Below are 25,650 nucleotides of genomic sequence, written 5' to 3'. Positions count from 1 at the left end.
CCAGCCTCTTTGTCTAGAGAGGGCGTGGTTGGATGTTTGTAGCTGTTATGAGATAAAGCTGTTTGATTAAAGAAGCAAATGCTTAAATAAATTAATAAGATCAGATCCCTCCTCCTCTTCCTTCTTCTTGTGCTACATTTGTAATGAACAGAGAGAGGAGATGCTGAGCCCCACCCCTTTTTTAAATTATTATTTCAAAAGAAAGTGTACGTTTGGTCCCTTCCGGAAAGGCAGCCATTAAATCCTCTTTTCCTACTTCTAAAGTTCATGTATGTTACCGAGAAATTCATTAAGACGCGAAGCTAAATATTTATCCATCGTTACTTCCGGTGAGGATTACGCACAACCTTCTAGCGAGGACATTTCCGTGGTGACAATCAACAGATATTGGAAATAGTCGGTTCCAACTTCCTTGACTGTATCCGCCCACAGTCACTCCTGATATCCGGGATTCTCCGGGCGCAGCTCAGATCACCTGCAGCCAGGGAGCGCACCAGCGACAGCGTGCTTTTCCTTACCAACAGAAAAAAGAAAAATAGAGGAGAAAAATCTGTTTTGTCTACGAAAAAAACAAACTCCATCCTTAGATTTGCAAGTATTTTTTATTTTTATTTTTAGATTTTATTGTCTAATCATGCAGGATAAAGGCGCATTTTTCAGCCCCCTTTGCAGACCGCGGTGTCTGGCGGCAGCGGCTCCGGCTGGAAGAGCGAAACTAACTCATCCTGGAAAAGCAATTCTGGCAGGTGAGTTCATGGCGATCTGGCGCAGGGGGAGAAAGTGGCGAATACCGGAGGTTTTACAGTTTACAGAAAAGTTACAGTCGTAGAAAAGGAGAGCACAGTTTTTAGATACTTTGATTTAAGCCCGGCTCTGTTGAACAACTGAGCGTTTAAGTGTGAAAATCCTGGAAGGAATGTAATTTAACTTGGCATAAAAGCAAAGCAGAAAGTTATATTTCCAAGAGAAGTCACTAATATTTATTATGTGCTTTTCTTGAGGACCTTTTGGGGAAATCAAGACTTCATATACAGTTAAAATTTTTTTTTGAACTTTTACATGTTACAGCCACAAAATTTAAGGAATCTAAAAGGGATTTAAAACAATAAATCAACGTAAAGTAGCGTATATTTGTGATGGCAGAACAGTATTTAATTGTTTCTGTTATTTTAACTTTAGAGATATTGTGAGGCATGTCTCAGAATGCATGCTTCATACATGAAACGGCTGAAAAAGCTCAAGTGGAATCAGATTAGATGGAGGGTGTCTGAATATATATTTTAAAGTCTTGCAACAGATTCTCAGACTTGGGTCTGGACTTTGACTGGACCATTCTAACACATGAATACCATTTGATCTAAAGCTCTGGCTGCATGTTTAGCGTTGCAGGTGAACCTCCACCCAGGTGTGAAGCCTTATGCAGCTGTTACCACATGTTTACCCAGGATTAGATTATTGCTCCATTCGTTCACTTTGCTCCGTTTCCCTGCCCCCTTTGGTGTAAAGCATTCCCACATCATGATTCAGCCACCGCTGGGATGATACGTACGACATGAGCCATAACATTTACATATAATCTGACCCCTACATCTGCCAGTTTAACTCACATGTGCCAAACTGAAGGCATGTGGGCCAAATGTGGCCCACCAGAAGTTTTTATGTGGCCCTCTCTAGAAATGGCACCTTCAAGATTATAGTTGTGTTTTCAAATATTATTTGATCAATAAATCAGTTTTGTCTGTACAATTCCAGATTATATACACATAATTTCATATTCTTTAGTTTAACAGTTTGTACGGGGTTATCAATACTTTCTGCCACATTTAAAGACATTTCTTGATCTTGATGTGGGCCAAAATGAAAATAAGTTTACACTCCTGGTTCAGGGTCGCCGACTTGGTAATTTCACAACTGTGCCATACTTATGGATGTTTATTTCCTGCTTTGAACATCCGTTAGATGTTAAAATCGAAGGATATTCATATTTAACTTAACTCTGCTTTTAAGTTCCCTTCAACTTCCTCCTGCTGTGTTGCTTCGTGATGCTGCTTGTTCACTAATGTTCTCCAACAAACCTGAGGCCTTCATAGAGCAGCTGGTTTTACACTCAGATTAAATTACAAACAAGTGGACCTTGTTAATAACTAGGTGAGATCTGAAAACAACTGGTTGCACTGGATGTCTCCAGTACAACCAGTATAAAAGTAAAGGGGATTGAATTCAAATGCATCCATATTTTCAGATTATTTGTAAATATAAATGGGACAACATCCATCCTTTGCTTTGCAGTGCTTTACATTTTTGTGACCACTAAAAACCTGAAACAAGATCCTGCAGTCTGAACAGCATTTATTAGTACTTGCTAAATTCAAGACAATCAATTTATGATGCGAATAAATTTTTAGGTTGCCAACTGTTGTTTAGTGTGTTGTAAACTTAGATAAGATAGATGATACGTTTCCAGATAGATAAGCTGATTTAAAAACAAGAAAAGAAAGGAGAAATAACAATTGTTTTCCAGCCTAAATTGAAGATGTTTGAAAAGGATTTTTAAGTAACAGCTCAGCTACTTTCGTCCCTCCTTGCTGTCCGGGTTCGGTCCAACCTGCAGGGGATTCTGTTCATCTTTCCTCCTGTGCAGGTTTACATAATACCATTAGAGCAGCAGAGTGATGCAGTGATGTACAGGACATGATCGAATCAGACGTTGAATTTTTGTTTCTTAACTTTATGAATCAGCAAAGAACCCTTTAACATCAATGCCAGGTGTTATTTCTCAGTTTTAATAAAAAGGTTCCTGTGTATTCACGCAAAACGTCTTTTTCCATTCAGCATGTTGGACTTTTTTTCTACAAATTTTGGCAAAAATCAAGCAGCTCATTAACATATTTTGTTATTTTATAGATGGATATAGGCCTATTTTTCTGGGCAATACATTTTTCCAGAAATTATTGCAATAAATGACAATATTATTGTTTTGAGACCATTTTCAAATACCATATTGATGCTAGCTTTATTGTGAAAATGTTCCTTCTCAAAGGCCGATAAATTTAAATGAGTAAAGAACACTTAACACTTGAATCTGGAGTGTTTTAATTATCCAAAATACAACATGGCAACAAAAAACAAGAGATAAAATGGAAATAAAAACCACACAACAACCAAGACCATAAATAAAATGGCTTATAAAGTCTCTGCAAACAAAATTACCCTTAAAAAAATATTAATAATCAAAATGGAAATTATCGAGCTCATTTTAATTTATCATTTAAACTAACTGCTTATTGCTACACCCTTAGTTGGATATATTGTTTCAGTAAATTTTTGCTTTGCCAGTTTCAGAATACATCTTTAAAACTTATAAATCATAGCTAAAATAGTTCTAACTACAATATTTATCAAAAAGTCAGAAGAACTGGTTTTAAAGACAAAGGTTTAATCAAACGGTATAAAAAAAGCTCCAAGTATTTTAGCTAATCAAATAAATGAATTACATCAGCTGTTATCATTCAGCGCTACGCAGGTTGTATGTTTGTATGTTTCAAGTCGTATCTGTAATTAATCAGTTCAGAGACCTGTGCGCTCCTCCCCTGCTCCGGCTGCCGACCTCCATGTGTGATGATGATGATGATCAGGCTGCAGCAGCTCCAGCTGATGAAGAACCTCTCTGAGGTGCCTCTTTATCGAGGCTTCATGCTGAGGTTGGCAGCGCTCTGCTGATTTCAGCTCTGTGCTCTGCCAAACGTCACTTTCTCAATCTTTCATATTCCTGAATTCTTCTGATTGAAAACAAGAACAACTCCTCTTGGCTCCAAACAGGACTTATCACACTCATTCTGAATTTACTTTTCCTCTGAGACAATAATGTAAAAAATAATTACCATCAAAAGCTTGCATGCACATAAAACTAGGAAAAATATTTAAACCTGAAAAGGGCTTGAGCCAGTATAAGGTTCTTGCAACTAGAGAGACTAAAATAACAAAATAAAACAACCAACCAAACAAAAAATTAGTAAAACAACTTCTCTGCTAGTTTTCACACCATTTCTGTGACCAGAAATAATTCCAAACAGCCTCTAAGTTAAGAATCAGCCTTATTTCAGCCAGCTTACCATCAGTGTGCAGGAATTGGTGGTAAGGAGATATTATTTCTTTCAGTTTTCTGTTTTTCAAACTGTTGCAAACTAGCTAAAGAAAATCTGCTGAACATACAGAAGCATGCAGCAGGGTAATAATTTTCTAACAATGTTTCAGGAGTTTACCAACAGATAACTGATAATCCTGAAACCTGTTGGGTGAGTTTGTCTCCTGCAGGCAGTTGAGCGACGATAAAGCAGGTTTCAGTAGGAAGCAACATGTAGCCATGTCTGTCCAGTCACATGTAATATTGTGCAAACTATGCGTTCCTCAGAGATCTATACAGCATTCGTATGTAGTTTTGAAAAGTAAAAGTTTGCTTTAGTCAGCGATAAGTTCTGGACAAATACAATAAAAGGAAAATGACTTGTGGAAATATGTTTAGACTTTATTTTAAAGATATTTTTCTTTCTTTTTCAGCTTTTAAAAGTCTAATAGCAAAGCTGTTTAACATATTTATATTGAATTTAGATGCTTTAAATTTCCACATCACTCATTGATCGGCATAGATTTTAGTGATTTTATTGATCAATATTCTGGTTTGTCAGGGAATCAGGTCAATTTCACTTCCTGTTTGGTCTCTAGGGAGCTTTAAGTTCAGGTGGAACTGGATCTGTGGTCAAAAATGCCAAACAAGTCACTATGCTGCTGTTTTCTGAAATTGTTATAAACAAACTAAAGTTACCAAAATTGTAAACTGCTTCAAAAAAATCAAGATTTAGTCTAAGATAGTCCAGTAGTTGTAGATGTTTTAAGTTTTTAAAAGAGCTTCTTCAAAAACCGTAAAAGGCTCAACAAGTGAAAACTGGAATCCAGTATTAGCATTGCATTGATAACATGCAGATCACTTTAATCCAAGATTAATATTTAGTCCAGGATGGAAACTGGAGGAGCCTGTGCTCATGACTCATATACTGTATGGTGTTTAGTTTAGTTCATGAAGTTAAACACCATCTTGAGAGAGATTTATTCTTCACATGCAGTTTCTCTCACTTACTGGGTAAGCAACGCCTCAAAATAATTTGTTGTCATGGAGACTTGATGACTCCCAAACCACTTTATCATCCTGCTCAGAGCACAACGTTACCCAGCCTTGTCTGACAGCTACAGTTTTTTTACCCTTTTTATTTATTTGTCTGACTGGGCAAGTTTGGACGAGCAATTTCCTGATCAACACACAGCTGCTACTAGAATGGCATGTGTTCTTGTCTTTCTGGTTTTTAATTATGACTAAGAAAAATTGGCCTGCATGTCATTTCATATTCATGCTTAGGACAATAGGATTTAGTTTCTAGATACTCTTGGCTTTCAAAGTTGAGCATTTATTACTAAAGTGCTTGTCAGAAATGACGGACGGTTCTGTACATGTTTTGTCTTTTCTCCATATTTTTGTGATTGTCTAATTGTTCTAAAAGATGAATAAATGTTTGGGCTCTAATGTTAAAAAGCTGCTGTTTGCAGCAGAATGATCCCTCATTGTCAGGTTTAAGGCTGAATAAGGCAAACGTGGCCATGCAGAGGCTTTCCGCCGTCAGTCCGGCGCAGCCTGACTGACTGGTTGGGGCCCGGTGGTGATCCCTGTTCCAGTAAGGTCGAGTCGGGCCTGCCTGTCAAGTTTCACAGCAGCAGCTTGTCTTCATACGGAGCCCGTCTGGTGACATGGGAGAAAAAAAATAAGTAAATAGTGACCATAACTCAGTAACTTGTGGGAACTAATTAATTATAAGAAGTCATGGTCATGAGTTTTTTGTTTCAGTAGGAACGCTGCAACTGTTTCTTTGGAAAGATACAATTGTTTGGGAGTAAAAATGTGTCACTGGGTTGAAATATCATCCTCAGGAAAACTGACAGTTTATACAATCAGAACAAAAAAGTATTTTCCCATCCTAGGGAATCTAGTTTGCACTATGCCTGGTGTGTGTGTTTGTTGGCAGCATTTCTCTGCAGACAAAACGAGCCACTTGTACGTTCCCTGCAGCTCTATGAAGACAAAGCAAGTGGAGATAGAAGGTCAGACCTTAATGGATTAAAGAAGCCACTCAGTTAATGGTTGGGAGGAGAGATGCTCCGTTTTCTTAAAGCTCTTTCTGCTTCTATTGGTTTGTCTTAACATCCAGTGATGGTGGCTGAAGCTGAGGGAAGGGAAAAGAGAGTTTTTGTCCATAAGAAGCCTGAGGGATTCTAGTTGTAGCTTTTCACATGAAAGATTGCTGAGAGGAAGACCTTTAATTTTAAAACAAATTTCTGGAATATTTGATGCTTTTGTCACACTCCCCCCCCCCTCATAGATCTCCCTCTCTTTCTCTCTCTGTCTCTGTAGCCTGAGGCCAGCCGGTCGGGTTTTCAGAGTAGCTGTCTCATCTCAGGCTCAGAGGGCTCGTCAAACTCTGGCTTATTACCCGTTTCCCCACGTCACAGGCGGCGCAAACAGAGTCCACTCCCCCCTGCGCTGTCCCTGCTGCTTGTTGAGCACCGGCACCAGGAGGCGAGCTAATAAATCACTGAGCCGTCTCCCATCCAACTCCCTTCTCCTCCTCCAGCCTGTCAGCTAGATGTTGGTCTGATGCACCTGCAGATATACAGTGCTGGTCACATTTAGTAAGAACCCTGGCTAAGAGAAAGCCTCGGATGAACTTCTATTTTATTGCAGTTGCTTATGTTTTGGATTGCAACATGCAGAGAATTCCCCATATAAGCTGAGTAGATTTATTTATTTTGGGAAAATCTCATGTAGCCTATAGAAATGGTGTTTAAAAAAATTACTGGTAACAGAATCATTATTGTGCTGAAAACCCGGTGTCAACCCATTATTGGTTTTCCAGCTGAGGCCATTAGTTTTTTCTTTTTCTTTTCTTTATTCCCAGTATTTTAAATCATCCTCTGAGAGTTTTTCAGTATCAGGCCCGCAGCATGACTTTCTTCCACCACACCGAGCAATAATCAACAGTTTTCTGTACTTTCATCTGATCCACTTCTTTCACTTCCGATACCGATACAGATATCCGTGGTTTAGTGTCGCCCGATACCAATCCGATATAGAAAAAGAATCCTGAATTGACTCAAAACGTTTCTTTTTTTAAAACGTAAACAGAAATGTAGTGAATTACAAAATCATTTGATAACAGTACAGCACACTTAGACACTCTAATAGCTTCACAAGTTTGGTCAAACCTGTAAAAACATCGAAACTTTATTAAGTTCAGTCAGTGAAATTAGGAGGAGAACACCCAAAGTAAAATGAATAATAAAGAAACTGAAAGTGACAGAAACAATAGGTCGGCTACCTCAGTCAAACATGTGAAATAAACTGCAATAAACCTCATTTTAAAAGGTTCAGAAAGTGCAATTAGGAATTCTAAATATATTGTAGAATAAATAATAAAGGAGGATGTTGCTCGAAGCACAAAGCATAGAATTAGACTGAACGGATCTGCATTTATCCATCGGGCACATTGTTACTTTTTTCAACATCAGGATTGATACAGCTAATTAATATCAGATTGCTGCATCTCTCCTTTTGTCCTCTATTTCAGATGAAACCCACCAGAAGGTTTAGAAAAACTCTGCCTCAGTCTTGTCTAACCAAAGCAAATGGCTCCCGTTAAAGTTCTTGTAATGTCTAGAAAATGGTATCTTTACATTTGCGATGGTAGGAGGAAACAACTTCTAAATAGCACCCGATGTTAGTAACACTATCACTGACTTTTATCCATCCATTCATTTTTCATTTTGACATTTCTTCAATAAAATAATGAATTACTTTGAATCTTTTTACATCTTATCCTCTCTACAAGGTGGACCAACAAATGTAGCATTCACTGTAAATAAAGATAGATTTAAGTCGATAGAGTTTAATTAAACTCTTTCTTGTTTTAAAAAAACAAAAAACATTTTATTTAATATTTTTTGATTTGTCACAGATGATGTGTGATAAAGATTTGACTTGATATTCCAGCAATAATGTTATAAATCTGCAAAGTTTTAGAAACTCACTTCACCAGGATTAAATTAACGTTGTGAAACTTGATGACTGATGGCATATATAAAAATATATAAATATTTGTTTTAGCCTGAAACCTAAATAATAGAAGGGAATTCAATTTCGAGTTATTACCTTTCCCTGTAAAGAAAATAACGCTTTAGGTTTGAAAAATGGTCTCCATCAACAATCTTTTAAAGGTGACAAATCCTATTTTCTTTGTCGTCTGCAGCTCACAGTCCTGTGGGGGAAACCTGCCTCTGTAGAAAAGTGCCACATCGATCATTTTCTTCCTGTTGGAGTGGGTTAGACATAGTTTAGGTAATTTAATCAAATTGATGAGTGTGGTGCTTTAGTGCTCAGACAAACTGGCTCTTTGTAGTAACGGAGATTTGATAGAAGCCTGTAAAAATGTCTTTTTAATTTTATTGGGAGAATGAGACAATTTAATCAGATGTGTGGTCAGTCTCATGTCTCATGAACACTAAGGTTAAAACAGCAAAGTAAAAGCTTTGTTTGTATCCTAATTTCCAGGGAAATTATCCTATCATGATTTATATGCTTCAGTAAATATTGATAACAAAAATTTCAATCAAGATGAATAATATTTGTAATCAGACATCACCTTTGATGCAGAAGTGCCAAAACAAGATAGATGAGAGCAGACCTGCACAATTAACTTCATCCAAAAATCCCCTCTGCAGGAAAAAGGTAAATATTCCTATTATACTTTGTTTTACCACAAATGTTGCTTTCTGGAACAACTAAATGTTCAGAAAGCAATATTTTTTAAAATGGTTTGAAAGTAATGATAAAAATGTTGGTTTTAAGGGTCCCTCAAGTTGGAGAAGCTACAGCGAGAGTATTTTGGAATAATTTGGCCAACCTTTAATCATCAAAATACAAAATATAGTGATCACCACATTCAGCAACAAAATAAAAAAATTAAAAGTAGTAAAATAATACACAACGGCTCATAGATGACACTTGATGCCAGTTTTATTTTAGTTGTTTTTACAAACTCATGACTAGAAAGTCTGTGTGCAACCAGAACAGTCTGTGAGTTACCACTGACTTAACAAGGTGCATAAATACTGTTCATGTAAAACAACAGCATTTCATCCCTTCCCAGTATAAAGCCTTGCAGCAGTATCTCTAGTTGCACAGGCGGTCTAAACAACCGGAGCTTTAGCTGTCCTCCTCTTGTAAATCAGCCCGTTTCCTCCATGCTGCAGGGCTGTAAGCAGTTTAAGCAGTTTCCATGTAAAATTAATCAACATCCTGCCTGTAATTAGGCATCAGCAGCTGAATTAGAGAGTGTTGTTCAGGACAGAGAAAGCCTGAAAGGCCAGGCTTCAGATGAATAATTCTTTTCATCTTTGCAGAAGGCAAACAGGAGACCTGATGTTTTTGAAGTGCATCATTCCTTTGGCTACACACTCAGATCCTATGTGGACATAACAAGTTTCCCTCCGACCTCCTCTGCTGTGTTCCTCCCGCTGGAGATTTTTATGAGATAAAAGATGATCAGGATTAATATTCAATTCTCCTGCAAAACTGACGCCTCGCATATCTGCAAACCTACAAACACACCAGTTTTTAGTCTTTTCTTTTCATGTGAGTTTTGCAAAGTAAAACCCTTTTCTGTCATGCTGCACAGAAAAATAAATATTGAAGGATTTGGAGCAGGGCCTCTGTTCGATGCTCAGTTGTCATTATATCCCGATGAAAAGGGAAAGTTGATAGTGGGACAGATGTGTCCGAGGCTCATTAGCGATATTCAGCATCAGGGAGGGCAGGATTTCAGGGCCGATCCTCCCTGTCAGCTGGATGCATGTTGGCTCAACTTTGCTTTGCTTCTCTCTGTTCTGCAAAGAACTGGCTTTTAACTTATCATATATTTGTTCATGTTTTTGTTGATGAGATTATTTTGAATGGTGATTTAAAATGAAATAGCAGAAGTTTTGCTAATTTGAACCTCTGTTTTTGTAACATCAAATGATAGGTTCTTCCCTTCAACCAACTCCTTCATGTCTGTTTAGCTAATTATTCCATTCGATTTGATCTGATTTGATGTCTTTATTCTCAAACAGGTTTTTAAAAACAAGAAAACAAGCTGTCAGCAAGGTAGAAAAAACATTCATAACCAAGAACAAAATAATTTATTTACCACTACTTTTTTGTTTGAAAACGAGTAGGAAGAAGTGAAAACTTATTTAATCATTCCCCTTATCTCAATTTAATTAAATATACAATTTACTGAGTCAATAATTATTAAAAATTTATTAAAACCATGTTATAATATTAATGTTTCAATATTGTCTCAATATTTCTATGAGAGACAACAGCCTTTCTATTGGGAGATAAATACTTTGGATAAAGTATGATGAATATCTATAAAAAATATAAAACGTGGCACATATTGCAAGTTATTTAACTTTGGATTATTTTTCAGACTTTAAATTACACAATTAATGTGCAAAATTAATTGTGGTTCTGATCATTTTTTTCTGTCCTCTATTGCTGTTATTTGTTATGGATTATTAAATTTCTAATCATGTGAAACACTTTTAGGCCATGATGGTTGCTTTTTTTCTGTGGTGTATAAATTAGTTTCATGTCTTGCCTTATTTATTGGAGTTACTTTATCACAGTTCCTGATACTAGACTATTGGTAAATTATTGAACCGTTGTCCAGTTGGGTAAATAATGTTGCACATGGATTTTTTTGTACCTGGAAAATGTTGGTATAAACAAAACCAAAGCTGATTAGTATGATTTTTCTTTTTTTTGCTTTTAACTTGATTTTTTTAATGACTGCAGATGGAACCTTTCATTCCCCACTGATAAATTCTCACCACTAACAGGTTTTATTGCTTTAAAAAACAACAAAACCAAAAAAAACAACAACATTGTTTATGCAGCCAACTCTGCTGTTGCCAGTTTTATGAACATGTTTAAATATGAGCTCTAATCCAGGAGAGAATTAATGGATCTGATTTTAAAATTAGACTCTCTATGCTCATGCATTAAAACATTTCATACAGTTTTTCACGTATGTTTGGCAGTGTCTGTCTGTAGCCTGAGCCCAGGCCCAGATGTGAAGGGTAGGGTTGTTGATTAAGTTGTTCATTTTATTTGTCTGGTCAGAGAGCGACAGCATTACCTTCATACGGCCCAGCCGCTCCAACAGTGTGTGTCAGATTGATGTAAAATACACTCAGTCTGTGGATATTTCAGCTTTAAAAGTGTCTGTTAAAGCAGATTTGTTTGAGGTGCTGTAATATTTTTCACCACCTCTGGATTTCTCCACATTGGAGTTGCAATTTCTTTCTTCTGTAATAGCAAGTGTCAAAGGTTTGTGTTGATGTATTGATTTTCAAGGCATTATGTTGGGAAACCTGAGAAACAGGAGAGTGAGGGAAGATGATGCTGAAGGAAAGAAAATAGAGAATTTATTAGGAGAGGGACGCGAGTCTGCAGATGAAGATTAATGGCCATTTTTTCTTGTGTAACCTATGTTTGGCAGATACACTGGACTCATTAGGCTGTCACCTGTAAACGTGTGTAGATACATGCGTGTGTGTGTGTGTGTGAATCTGTGCTGAATGCAGGCTGCAAAATGAACTGGAAGACAGACAAGCTGCCCTACAGATGCTGCACATCTGATGAGGATTGATCATGTGTTTGTGTGTGTCTCGGAGTTGGTCCACTCATTTTTTCTGTCACTTCCACACTTTTCAGCCAAAGAAGATAACAAACAGAAAAATTTTCCTACACATTTGCTGTGTAGGAGGAAATGTTTGGGACGAGGAGATGTCACCAAAAACGATCTGTCAGAGTAGTCAGGGTTTTCTGTGTCAGTAGTAGAGATACATGAGTCAGAAGGTCTGAGATCGAGTGCAGCAGGTCATGAACCAACAACATAAACTCGGTTGTTGCCTCCACTTTTAGAGTTAAGTTTGAAAAAATTAAAGGTTAGCAATGTATGCTTAGAGCATAAATGTGAGAAATCTCGCAATTCTTTCATTTTCTGCTGCATTCAAAACTGAGACAAATTAAAAGTGATTTGTGAGCTTGAGAAAATGTTCTGTCATTGTAATCTTGTAGTGATTTTAGATTTTCATTCATAACACACAGTAGTCTGAGCTCTGATTGGTCCTAAATTTATTCTGACTCATTATTCTATCAATCATGCAACCTGACACATTACGGTATCTGTCCAGAATTTAAATTAAGCAATAAAAGACTGTGAGACACAGGATGAGTGCTTAGCTTGGAGTTAAATTTAAACTCACATTATAAAATATCAATGCAGTCAAACTCCGGACTGATCAGGTTTACGCATTAGTTGATTTAAATAATCAAAATATTATCTTTTTATCAGCTTGAAAAAGTGTAACAGCAGTTGTAATGCATGATGTTCAAGAAGACAATAAGTGTGTGTTTCTCTCTTAGTGTGCATTTTTGTTCCTGTGTCATTTACTTAATGGAGGGTCTTGGCCTAGGTAATGGAGACCCTCCCCACTGGCTGAGAGGATAATTTAATTAATACCAACCTTCTCTCTCCGTCCCTCCTTCCTATGTGACTCATCTCTGCTGTGGCTGGTTTCCAACTGAACCTTTGCTGCTGCTACACACATTTATTTCATTTTCTTATTCCTATTTTTTCCCAGCCAGCCTTATGGTGTATGACTTTCATATGACATTCCTTCTTATTCTTTTGGTCCAGTTGAGCCACTGCAGGAGCAGATGATTTATCCTCAGCGACCTCATTACTCTTTCTCCCTCTGCAGCGGCGCTTTTAATGTTTATGGACTAAAAGCTATTTGTGGCGTCACTGTAATGATCCATGACGTAATTCATAGTGGGGGCTGAGTAATGCTTGGTTAAGGTAGCATCCAACATGCCAGGAAAAAAAATCCAGACAGAAACGTATTCATTCACAATTAAGCACCAGTTTGTGTTGGTCAATCCTATGAGATCCTGCTGCAATACTTTCAACTGGTTCTCAGGTAGTAAAAAGTGAAAAAGGTAAATGGATGGTATTTTCTTTTTAAAGGCACAATCACACATTTTTGCTGGCCAAGAAATTGGCCCAGTAATTATTGCAATAAATGAAAATATTGTTTTCTTTCAGATCATTTTCAAGTAATATCACAAAATAATGGCTTAAGTTATTTTTTTAAGATGATTTGGGAAAAAAAAACTTTTAGCAAAAAATGACTAATGGCATAATAGTGGAAATTTACCTTCTTAAACTTGCACTATTGCTTTAAGATCAATAAACTTCATTTTAACAGGTTATCCTGAAACCGGAAGATATTTGAAATAAACAAAGTAAAACATATCAACAAAGAACAGCAAATAAAACTGAATTTATTGTACGATAAATTGTTTAATTGGTTATTAAAAAATAAGCTTAAGAACAATACATTAACATGGCAGTAAGGAAACAGCAACACTTTTATTTTCAGTTTCAGGCTTGTATTTTGTGCTCAGTGCAGTATTTACTCTGATTGCCTTTATTCCCAGGTGGAATCGCCGGTGGCATAGAGATCTGCATCACTTTCCCCACAGAGTACGTGAAAACGCAGCTACAGCTGGACGAGAAGGCCAACCCGCCGAAATACAGAGGAATAGGTATCCACCCGTCTTATTTCCTTTCTCTGGCGCTTATTATCTAATTTCCCGACATCTTCAGGTGCATCACCGTTTCTGGAGAGCCGTCACCGGGCTTGCTTATGTGGCTGAAGAGCCCAGTGCTCACACGCACGCTTGTTATCGGTGCCTCACGTCGCAAACAAACACAGCCAGGATCTGCTGATGTCTGCTGGGACTCTGAGGATTGGAGATGATGCTAATTAGCACTTCAGACAGCTGTTGCTTTTCTTGCTTGTTGGTTTTATGAAGCCTCACAGATTTCTGGGCTGGCGTCGAAAGGAAAACTTTTGGTTTTATTGGATAAAAATAATTTGTGCTAACGCTGACTTTCATGTGGTTGTTTTTAATTCACAATTTTAAAGGAAGATAATCAGCAAAACCAATACTGAAAACTGCTGAGCACAATAATTATCCAGCAGAAAGGTTGCTACCTGGCAACAAGCAATAATCTGACCATAAAAACATCTCCTTGGATGCCAGGAGGCAAAATTAAAATACAGATCATAAAAATTTGCTCCCTCAGTTTTGGAAATGAGATTTGCAGCAGAACTGATGTCTAAGGGCAAATTGATCTGTATTTTAATCTTGGAGCTGAGAGACATAGATTTAAGAAGAGAAACAGGTTAACAAAATTTATGAGATTTTGGAGACACAAGAGCATGGGTCTTCAATGTGTCTCTGGTCCGACACTGAATTTGAAGACTCCTGCTGTAGAGTCAATGAAATTATATCAGAAATATCTTTTTAGACATTTTTTGTCTTCGTTCATTGTCAGCATATCAGCACTGACAAAGTAGGTTTGATTTTATCTTTATGTTTCTTTGCTTCAAACTTGTAGACTCACCAAATTTTCCAAATTTACTCAGCATGGATCCATAAATCAGTCCAAATTAATTAATCCCAAATATCTTATCTCATTCATTCTCAAATGAGTGGTGCCTTCCCATGGATTTTATAAATCTAAATCTGATGTAAGCAGCTTTACTAGCTTCCTGCAGTAGTTTCCTGTGCTACCGCTCAAGCTGGTTCCTATGAATAAGAACGATAAGTAGAAAGCTGCTTTAATTTCTTAATTGACTGAATGTCTGTCTCTTTCCAGGTGATTGTGTGAAGCAGACAGTGCAGAGTCACGGTGTTAAAGGACTTTACAGAGGACTCAGCTCACTGCTGTATGGATCCATACCCAAATCTGCAGTCAGGTGAGTGAAACAATGAAGAATAACAAATATATTGAAAAGGTTAATGCCTAATCAACTTTAAAAGAGTTTCCCTTACAAATTAGAGAATGCTTGTTGTTTAAAAGTCATTTTTTATACAATTCTTAGGTCAGTAAAATCAGAAATGACTCTATTTGGTGTGTAAATCTGCTTTCTCTGTGTAGTTTTTATACATCGAATAAAATATCCTTTTCTTTTACTAATTGGACACAAAAGAACGAAACCTTAAGCCTTCATTTCTAACTTTATGAACTTGTTTCAACATGTAAACTCTATGTATCTTTACGTGTTTATTATTATTTAAATGAAATCCCCTCAGATGTTTTAAAATTTGCATTTTTAATACCATAATTATATATAAAACCCTAAGTTTAAATTCACAAAGTGAACATATGCTGATTAAAACAAAACCAGTTAAGCTGTGATGGTTTCCCAGCTGAAACGTCTAACTCACCCAGTCCAATTATTCCAGCCCATTACCCACAAGGCTTGGCACAAATGCCACACTAGCGCTCAGTATACAGTAATTATGTTATTTTTTTCCCACCACTGACATTTATCTGCAGACAAATGAGCACGCGTACCTCTTGTGCAAGCAGGGACGCACACACACATACATTGACAACCTGGTACACACACACACACACACACACACACACACACACACACACACACACACACACACACACACATACGTCACAAACCAAAGCCGGTTGCTTTTGTTGTTGCTTTTTTGTTTCATTTTTTCAGTCGGTTCCTCTCATTCTTTCACTGTTAGCGGGTGTGTGTGTGTGTGTGTGTGTGCGTGTGTGTGTGTGTGTATGCTGGAGGGTAGAGTGTGTCTGTATGATAGAGAGACAGGCCCAGTGAGGCGAAGCAAGGATGCCATTCAAACTCAGACAGGGTCTCAATGGGGCTACAGAGATTGAGACTCTAGTGTGTTTGTGTGTATTAGCAGGGAAGGAGTGTGCTTTTGGGTGTGTGTATATTCACATGTGTCTGTCAGCTTTCAGCATCATTTACAGAGGGAGCTGGGGTTGTGTTTTTGTCAACTTGAAGGAAAATTTTTCTCTTAGGAAACAAATCAAGTTGGATGTTCATTGTTTTTCTGTCCATCGTCCATCCAGTTTCTTCTTCTTTGTAGAGCAGCACCCGCTCGAATCCAAGCAGATAAAGGAGAGGGACCATATAATGTAAAAAACGTTAACTAATTTTAATAATAAGAAAAAAATTAGCAGTAATTGAGCTGTTTTTATTTTTCTACAGTAAACTATTCCATTTATTGCATTTTTATAAAATTAGATGTAGGTAAAGACTTGTGCAAGAAAGTAGGAAATGTAGGTGTAAAGTTCCACATCTAGCATGACAAAAACAAACAAGACTAAGCTCTTATTAGTTTTGATTTATTTACTAATTAAAACTCTTTGTGGATGACAAATATAATCAGATCAAAGAGGAAATAAACAGTAAAACTCCAGGCAAAACTATTTGATATACATTTTTAAAATTGTAAAAATGTAATATAAAGGATATAAATATGAAATACTAACAGCAAATATTATTTACGAGCTCTTCAGGTTTTAATTTCATCCATTCAGATTACATTGCTCTATATAGTTATGGATTTAAGTACATAGAAATAAAACTGGTACAGCACAAAATTTGCAGATTTATTCAATCAAACGTGAGTCTAAATGTGTCCTCCAATATTTCTTCAAGGAATATTTTAGTCGACAGACAACCTGACTAATTTCATAGAGTGCATGCAGCAACTTTTAGAAAGTACTGTGCGTCTCTTCCGTTGGCTCATTAGTTGATGATTCAGATGATCATTATGTATTTAATTTGTGCTGCTGCAGTTTGCAATACAACGCAGTCCAAAACATGACATTTGTCTTCACCGTTCTGGAAGTACGCCCTTACTTCAGACCAATTTAAACCAAAAACCTAAATGAATATAAGTGAAACTTAAAGGTTAAAATGCACGGTAAAATATTTGAATGTGGCTTAATTTGAAAAAGAAAGTCCTCATGCTGCCTTGAAAATATAATTTTAGTCAACAAAAAATTTGTTTTGGTTTTAACTCAAAAATTAAAGTCCATGAGGTTGATTTAACAACACGAATCGAGTTGTCTGAACATTGTGTTTTAAGTTCATTAATTTTGAACTGTGAGTTTTATCCTAATGCTGCAATTTAAACCAACTAATTATTTAACAATATGCAAGAAAAACCTGCCCTCCCTTCATTAAAGAGCACACATTTCTTTATTATTTTACTCACAATATCAAGTAAAAATAACTGCAGTACTTATTTTGCTTTAGAATAACTTAAATTCTTGTTTCAAATTGCATAAACAAAATGTTGGATCTGATCATGAATTTTATGAAACATCACAATGAATTCTGCTCAAAAATATTTAATTTGAACAGGACATAAAACAGGACATGTAACGCACTTTCATCTCAGGATACAAAACATGCAGCTAAGCATTGTGGGAAATGCTTAGCTGCTTTTCCCAGCTAAAGACTCCTGTCGTTTTCTTCTTACAGTTTTTTAAGTGCTAACCTAAACACTCTGGTTTATTCAACTGGAGGACTCTTGCCATAACCATTGGAGGTTTGACAAAATTAATAAAAAACTTAGGTTAAAAATCTAAAACTCACTAAATTTGTTTCACTTGAAGAGTAGAAGATGGTAGACACAACTAAAAGCAGCTCAAATGTTTTACAGTGCAGGCAAAGCATATGATTAATGGACAACATTGGCAGTTTTCCTTTAGCCACAGCTTGATCTGACTTTCTATTTTTATCTTATTCTCTTATCCTCCTCTGTATCACTCCCTTTGCCTCCCCAACTCTCCTCCTCCATCCCATTAGCTGATTAGCTCGGTGTCATCATGGAAGATTGCCAGGGAGGTACAAGATGGACGTCCAATCGAGCCACTTGCTTTTTCCTCCTATTAACTCCCCGTTCATACTGATACTCTTCTTTCATTCGTGGCTCATTCCCTCCACTGCAATGTTTTCATCCTTCACCTTCTCTTCTCACACAGGAACTGACCTTGTAGGAAGTCCCTTTAATGAAGATTGGGCAGCTCTGTCTCTGCTGTGGGCTGACTCATCTCTGACTGCGGGTGTCGGCCAAAAGATGTGTCATATTTTAACCATAAAGTGTAGTTCACATGTTAAACGGCTGAGCAGAGTAAATTGGCAGAAGAGCAGGCCTGACACCGACATATTTCTCCCTGGCAGCCTTTAATGAACAGCGTTTGATTCACAGAGGTAATTAATAAGGGCTCTGCCACCCTGTGGAGTCAAAGGAAGCTTTTTGTGGACATGTGCTCAATTTATTAAGAAGCTGTTTATATTTATTCATTAGTGTGCGTAAAGAGAGAAGTTCTGACAGTAGAAAACCTGCCTCTCAAAGCTGTCTGAATCCGTGATGAACAGATGTGGAGCCATACTGAGCGGAGGAACCTACTGCAGCAGAAAGGCAGATGGAGAATAAAATTGGGCTTACATGAGCCCAGCAAAGAGAAATTCATTTTGCTGGAGCAAAGACGATGGCAGGTACACGGTCCAAGCAGACAGAGGAAAGCAGACAGAGGAAAACATTGCATTTATTAAGACCTGGCCTGCCACTCCCCTTTCAGGAAGCCTACCAGGCAGCGTCCTGCTGTCACCACAATTCAATTTCCATCTATAAATAACCTTTCTCGTAACGGACTCGCTGGCACGACGTTCACTGATTGCATAGATGCAGGAACCGCACCTTTCTGTATGGAATGGCCTCAGCGGCAGCTGCTACTGGTCGCTCGTTGTTTGCAGAACTGCTGTGGTTTATTGGGGCATCCTTAATGAAGACACAGCAGCCAGCACAATAAAGCAAAACCCTTCAACACGTTTTGCACTTTCAGCATATTGTCATCTATAGAAATATGAGTTGGAATTAAGTGTTGGGCCAGTTTAGCTCCTGGTGGGCAGTGATGCCCAAAGAATCCCACCGGCCATCATGGGAGACAAACAGTTGTAACCATGATGACATCTGCAGGAATACTGGAAGAAAGCCAATATTGAAAGTAGTCATAAAAGTACAATAGGAAAAGTTTAAATTAAATTGATGGGCCAGAGGCATGCCAAAGAGCAGATGCAGTTTTGAGGCCACTGAATGTTTTATACATAAATGTGGAGAATGTCTTGGTGAAGCAGTTTACGTCTAGCTAGATGAAAAATGTGTTGGTGTTTTCTATTTTCTTTTGTTTTATTCAACTACTGAAAAGTCAGACTGGCCACCAGCTTTTAATGTGAAAACCTTCAGGTCTCCTGTAAGCTACAGTGCATGGAGTAGGACTAAATTCAACACATAGTCTGACAAAAATAATAAGATTGACTTCCTTTTGTTTATATTTTTGTAATATTTGTATGCATCGGTAACATCATTATTTAAAACTAGACAGCCAAATCAGATTTCTGATGTATTACTAACCTTAGACCTAGATTTATGCTGAGCATTGTGTCCAAAAAGCATGATACGTCCTTCAGCACACATCGTGGTAAGAGTAACAGAGATTAACCTGAAATGATGTAAGCAGATGACATTGTGCTACATAAATCCTTCCTCTCTATTTTATGATACCCAGACCATCTTCGTCTTGATAATTTCTCTATTTGCTCATCCTGATTTACGTGCAACAGTGAAGAGTTAAAATGTTTCATCTCAACTCTTTCTCTCTGACTCAAACAGCTTGTTAAAGCACGGAAACTTTATTTTACATGAAAAAAAAAAAATAACAACAAAAACTAACTTAATAGTCACGGTGTCTTCTCTGTAAGTCCTCCAGAGAAGGGTGTGAGGTTCTGAGATCAAGGCTTTGTGATGGCCACTCCAAAACACAGACTTTTTTGACTTAAAACAGGAAAAATTATACCAGATACTGACAGAAAATGTTTGTGTCTCTTTTAATATATTTGAGAAAAAACTGGAATTACGTTTGCATTTGACTTGATACATGCAGTTACTGTCTTCAATCAGCCTACATCAGTTGAAGTGGAAATCTGTCTTTCAGTGGCTGAACTGATTGAAAAAAGCAAATTTTGGGAGCAAAGATTGTAATGCACTGCTCTTTGTAAAGACAGCAAATAAGGTGACAGTCTTAAAAAGTATTTTCTGTGAGCAAAGTTTGACAGTGACTGAACAGAAAAAAAATCATCATCATTAAGTGGCTGAAACAAACTTTTCTTTTATTTATTTGGATCCCTGTTATTTGCAATTCCATTCATCTATGCTTCACATATTCTACATAAACAAATATATGTTTCATAACATTCATAGATCGCATTACAAATTCAAAATAAAAATAAGCGTAAATATAAACAAATACAAAATAAAGGCCATAGATAAAAATAAATAAACTATACTATTATGAAGAACATTCTAAGGACATTCACTATACGGAAAAACATACACAATCAATATAACACAATATAAGATAAAAGAATCATTCAGTGTAGTTGTTTTTCTTGTAAATATGTTAACATAACTCATTTTAAAATAATCTGTATGAATCTACCATCATCATTTACAGCCTCTTTCTGGAATCGAAGGAAAAGCAGGACTTCATTTTGCAGGTGAATTTCTAATTTAACATTTTATGCTCACTGCGGTTTCTCTGTCAGGTTCGGCATGTTTGAGTTCCTCAGTAACCGGGCGAAGGATGAGAACGGCCGACTGGACAGCACCCGTGGCCTCCTCTGTGGGCTCGGTGCGGGCGTCATGGAGGCCGTGCTGGTGGTCTGTCCCATGGAAACCGTTAAGGTATTAATTAGAAACTGGTTTATGGTTTATTGACTGAGCTGATTTGTTTGCTGAAGACATCTAATAATTGGTTACATGAAAAGTCTGTGTACTGTGTGAGTTTTTACTCGGTAAATCTGTTGGGAGGCAACAAAAGAATATCAAAAGTATTTAATTCTCCTGAACTCAAATTTTACTGAAAAGTTTTTATAGTGTCCTTGTCTGTGAAATAGACAAAACGTTCATTCAGTTTTCACATCCTCAAGCGTGTGTTTTTTCTGTAAAGTAATATTTTCTGTCCTGTGGGTCCCCTTTGTTATCTCCCAAGGTTAAATTCATTCATGACCAGACTTCGGCCAAACCCCAGTACAAGGGCTTCTTCCACGGAGTGAGAGAGATTGTCAGGTCACAAGGTAAAAAAGTGTTGAATGTTTGCGACTCACCTGACCTCTGCTGGACACTCAGAGTATAGCAGCTGAATAATCACTGTTGACGTTAACTGTGTTGTTGACTTTGATTAACTGAGGACAGCTGAGCGATGGTGACCTCTGTTGACCTCTGTCTTTCTTTCTGAACAGGACTAAGAGGGACATATCAGGGTTTGACCGCGACGGTCCTCAAACAAGGCTCCAACCAGGCTATTCGCTTCTTTGTAATGACGTCTTTAAAGAACTGGTACAAAGGTCAGTGTGCGCAAACAATGTTTGTGTGTTTAATTTCATTTGTAAAGGTAACATCTGCAGGAGGAATTCCACTCCTTGCAAACGTACTGACGCACTTAAATGTCTTCATTGTGTTTCATTGGGATTTTATGTGAGAGGCCAACACAAAAAGTGCTTTATTTTGAAGTGGAGGAACAATTCTAAATAGTTTTCAAAGGTTTAAAATACAGTCCATGTCCACATATTTGTACTCAGCCACCTTCACTCTAATCTGTGGAGATAAAACTTTAGTAAGCAAACAGCATCATGAAGACCAAGGAACACAGCAGGTACTGTAAGCCAACTATAAGGTTGTGGAAAAATCTACAGCAGGTTTAGGTTATAAAATAATATCCACAGGTGAACCGAGGAAATGTCTAAAACCTGCAGGATGCTGCCCTTTGAGGACCGACTGAACTCCACCAGTTTAGATCAATTCATATTTAGCTGCTAGAAGTTCAAACCTGAATCCAGTTGACGAATTTGAGACTTGGTGGTCTTCATTAAACCTGACAGTTTGAACCTCTAGAGTTTGTTTCTAGATGTGCAAAACCAAAGCTGTAATTTTAGCAAAAGCATTTTTGCTATAATTACAGCAAATTTTGCAAAGTATTTATTTAGTGGCAGAACACAAATGCACACCACACTTTTAAGATTTTCGATTTGAAAGGATTTGTAATCTTTGTGTCATTTTTCTTTCACATCACATAAAATTATACATAAATACATTAACGTAATTTAATGTGACAAAAAATTGGAATTTCATGCTGTATGGATATATTAAATTCATCAAATGTGTTTGTGTTAATTTAAAGCTTAATTAATCAATCAATCAAATTTTATTTGTATAGCACATTTCAGCAGCAAGGCATTTCAAAGTGCTTTACATCATTACAAACACAGAAACACAATGCAACATAGAATCAACAATCAAAACACGACATTAAGTCAAGTTCCATCAATAAATTTGTAATTGGTTACATTTCAAATACAATTCTAAACAGGTGGGTTTTTAGTTGAGATTTAAAAGAAGTCAGTGTTTCAGCTGTTTTACAGTTTTCTGGAAGTTTGTTCCAAATTTGTGGTGCATAAATGCTGAAAGCTGCTTCTCCTCGTTTGGTTCTGGTTCTGGGGATGCAGAGCAGAACCAGAACCAGAAGACCTGAGAGATCTGGAAGGTTGATACAACAGCAGATCTTTAATGTATTGTGGTGCTAAACTAACAACAGTATTTTAAAATCTATTCTTTGAGCTACAGGGAGCCAGTGTAGGGACTTTAAAACTGGCGTTATGTGCTCTATCTTCCTGGTTTTAGTGAGAACGCTAGCAGCAAGAGTAAGTACTACATAAACATCACAGCTCAGAATCTTTTATCTGTGTAATGTCTGGATAATAGACAACTGTCCACTGAATGATGCCTCACTTTTTCTGCCACTAGGTGATGACCAAAACAAAACTATTAATCCCATCATTACCGGGGCGTTCGGGGCAATAGCAGGGGCAGCCAGTGTATTTGGGAACACGCCCTTAGACGTCATCAAGACAAGGATGCAGGTACACAGTGGCTGCAACACACTGGGGAGAGGATCTCTGCTTTTTGCTTCTGCTTCAATTTAGATTTGGAAAATTGTTACAAATCATGCTTATTTGATGTAATCCTGCTGTCGCCTTTGAAGGGTCTGGAAGCTCATAAATATAAAAGCACACTGGACTGCGCTTTGAAGATCCTCAAATATGAAGGCCTGGCAGCGTGAGTAATCAGTCATCTGTTAGTTTTATAACGTTTCTTATCCTTACTTTTTGCTTTTGGCACTCAGACTCACTAAACCATGGCGAACCATTACATGTGGATTTATCATAAGTTTGCAGTATATCAAAGCCCAAATGTATCTGACCATCCAGTGGAGTTTATTTCAAGAGGTTGTACATGTCACAATGAAATTGTGCAAAACAAAATTATTTCAAAACAAAGCAACATCACTCTAATAATTCTGTCGTTTAGAGCTTATTTTGTCTTTACCACTGTTTATTGTTTAATAGCCCTTAACCCAATACTGACCTATCATAATGTGACTCCTCTGCTGGGTTTCAATCTACAATTTAGCTTAACATCTCCCTTAAAGCATCTCTGGTTTAGTTGCGTGAGGAAAATAACAATCTACCAGATTATTTGTCTTCTTGCAGCATATTCTCACACTGATTTTATTTTATTTTTGAAGAAAATCTACATTTATTCAGTAGTAAAAAAGTGTTGAAAATGTGGTATTAGCCATCAGTGCAGCTCCTGTTACAGGCAAGTTAAAGTTTAATACAATAGGAACTGCAGCCTGTAATAATGGAAGGAAGACCCGTGCTTTCATTTCACCACAGTCACTGTAGAATATTGCTAAATATGAAAAAAGATGTCTAAGGCTTATTATAGTAGAAATGTGTTTGCACCTTAATGATAAAGAGCAGCAAAAATAAAAAGATCCTAAGTCAGTGAAAATAATTCACTTTCTTCTGCTCACTTGTCTTAAACATGATCAAATCTAGTTCACAATTTTAATCACTAGTTAACACTTCGTTAGCCAGTAATAGGTCATTGTCAAATGTAATTATTCTGAAATCCAGGCTGGAAACGGCTCCTCTTTTAACCCGATTGGACAAATATTCTAAGCTTCCATTTTATATTCGTTCTACCATCACAAAGACGCCATTAACACAAAGGGCTCCTTTGTGCAAAGGGCCCCTGTTCATGTGCCCAGGTTGCCCTTATGGTGACCCTGGCTGGGTTCTGGTTAGCAGTTTTGGTTTTTTAGCTCATTTGGTTTCCAGGTTTTGCTTCTACAACAGCATAAAAACCACTACTGGCTTTATTTTACAATTAAATGCACAGCAAAAACACAAAATATTACCAAGTAAGTTTTGTCTAATTTCTAGTATGAATATCTTAGTTCACTTTAAATGAGGCAAAACAAACGTAGAAGTGACTGTTCAGTAAAATCTAGGAGCTTGTTTTATATCAATAGTTCTTCAATATTAATAAAAAAGTACTAGTTCCACTGGCAGATTATTTCACTTATTTCCATCTGTAGAGACTCACACAGAGAAAAAGCAGCAGTTAGAAAGTTTTATTGACACAAAGTTCTTTGGCGCTCGGACACCGGCAGAAGACGTGTCTGCTGGGAATCACCGTGAGCTTGGATGATCGGTTCTGGGCGAAGCTCAGGGTAGTCTTCCCCCGGGCCCGGACACTGGTGGTGGAGTGGACTCTGGAGAAGAAGGAGCCTGGAGGGAGTCTGGAAGATGTCCAGGAGGATGAAAGCGCGGCTGAAGCAGGTGGATCCGTGGTTGTTTGGCCTTTTGAAGGAGCTCTAGCGTGGTGATTGGCTGGAGCGGAGCAACAATCTGGTGCTGGTTGGCTGAGGCGGAGGCGTGGTAATTGATGATGCTGGTAGGCTGAAGAGAGTCTCACAGCTTGAATTTACACCTATAGGCTACATAACAGAAAAATATTCTTGTCATAATTGGAAAAAATCTGTTAGTGGAACAATGAATTTTAAAATAAATATTAAGGAATTATTGACTTAAAGCGAGGTCCTAAATTGAGCTGAAAAGTTACCTTTAAGCTAATTTGGTCTTATTTCAAGTGTACTTTAACTTCTGATGTAAAGTGAAATGTGTGTTTTCAAAATATTCTAGATTAGCATCAACAAAACCATAGAGATTAAGATAAATGTAAGTGGATAAAAAATGTAATTTTACTTTTTTCTGCCTTTTTTTGCCCATAGCTTTTACAAAGGGACCGTTCCCCGACTTGGCCGTGTGTGTCTGGATGTAGCCATTGTGTTCATCATCTATGAGGAGGTTGTGAAGGTCCTGAATACTGTCTGGAAGACAGACTGAGCTGCTGGTTGTGCAGGAATGCTGGCACAGATCTAGGTTTGCCAGATCTCATCTGTATCATAAAACCAGCTATGAACAGACTGGGGTGAATGGCTGCACGTAGATCTGTGTCATATGCTGACCTCTAAGTCAAAATATAGATAAACAGAGGCTCCGGAGTAAAGAAAAGCCAGAATGGATGCTTATATCTGAACAGCTGGAGGTGAAGCAGAGCCTTTATACTTCACACCGAGACTCCTTCCTCACAAAGCAAAGAAAAAGAGTCTTTTA

General features: G+C 37.4%; 1 protein-coding gene across 2 annotated transcripts; it reads left to right on the top strand.

The window, feature by feature from the left end:
* The first annotated feature begins 441 nt into the window (after positions 1-441).
* Positions 442-25,650, top strand: si:dkey-178e17.1 (tricarboxylate transport protein, mitochondrial). Of its 2 annotated transcripts, none has more exons than XM_028032840.1 (9): positions 442-746; positions 13,652-13,759; positions 14,880-14,979; positions 20,674-20,812; positions 21,120-21,204; positions 21,370-21,474; positions 22,931-23,046; positions 23,169-23,242; positions 25,266-25,650. In XM_028032840.1, the coding sequence occupies exons 1-9, from the start codon at positions 635-637 to the stop codon at positions 25,378-25,380; spliced, it is 954 nt and encodes a 317-aa protein (XP_027888641.1). In that variant the 5' UTR covers positions 442-634; the 3' UTR covers positions 25,381-25,650. The 2 variants fall into 2 exon arrangements, with proteins under 2 accessions (XP_027888641.1, XP_027888642.1); XM_028032841.1 differs by lacking the exon at positions 25,266-25,650 and adding an exon at positions 24,645-25,259.

This window comes from Xiphophorus couchianus, chromosome 12 (genome assembly GCF_001444195.1).
Source record: "Xiphophorus couchianus chromosome 12, X_couchianus-1.0, whole genome shotgun sequence".
Classification (NCBI taxonomy): domain Eukaryota; kingdom Metazoa; phylum Chordata; class Actinopteri; order Cyprinodontiformes; family Poeciliidae; genus Xiphophorus; species Xiphophorus couchianus.
This window is presented reverse-complemented; position numbering and strand designations above follow the sequence as displayed.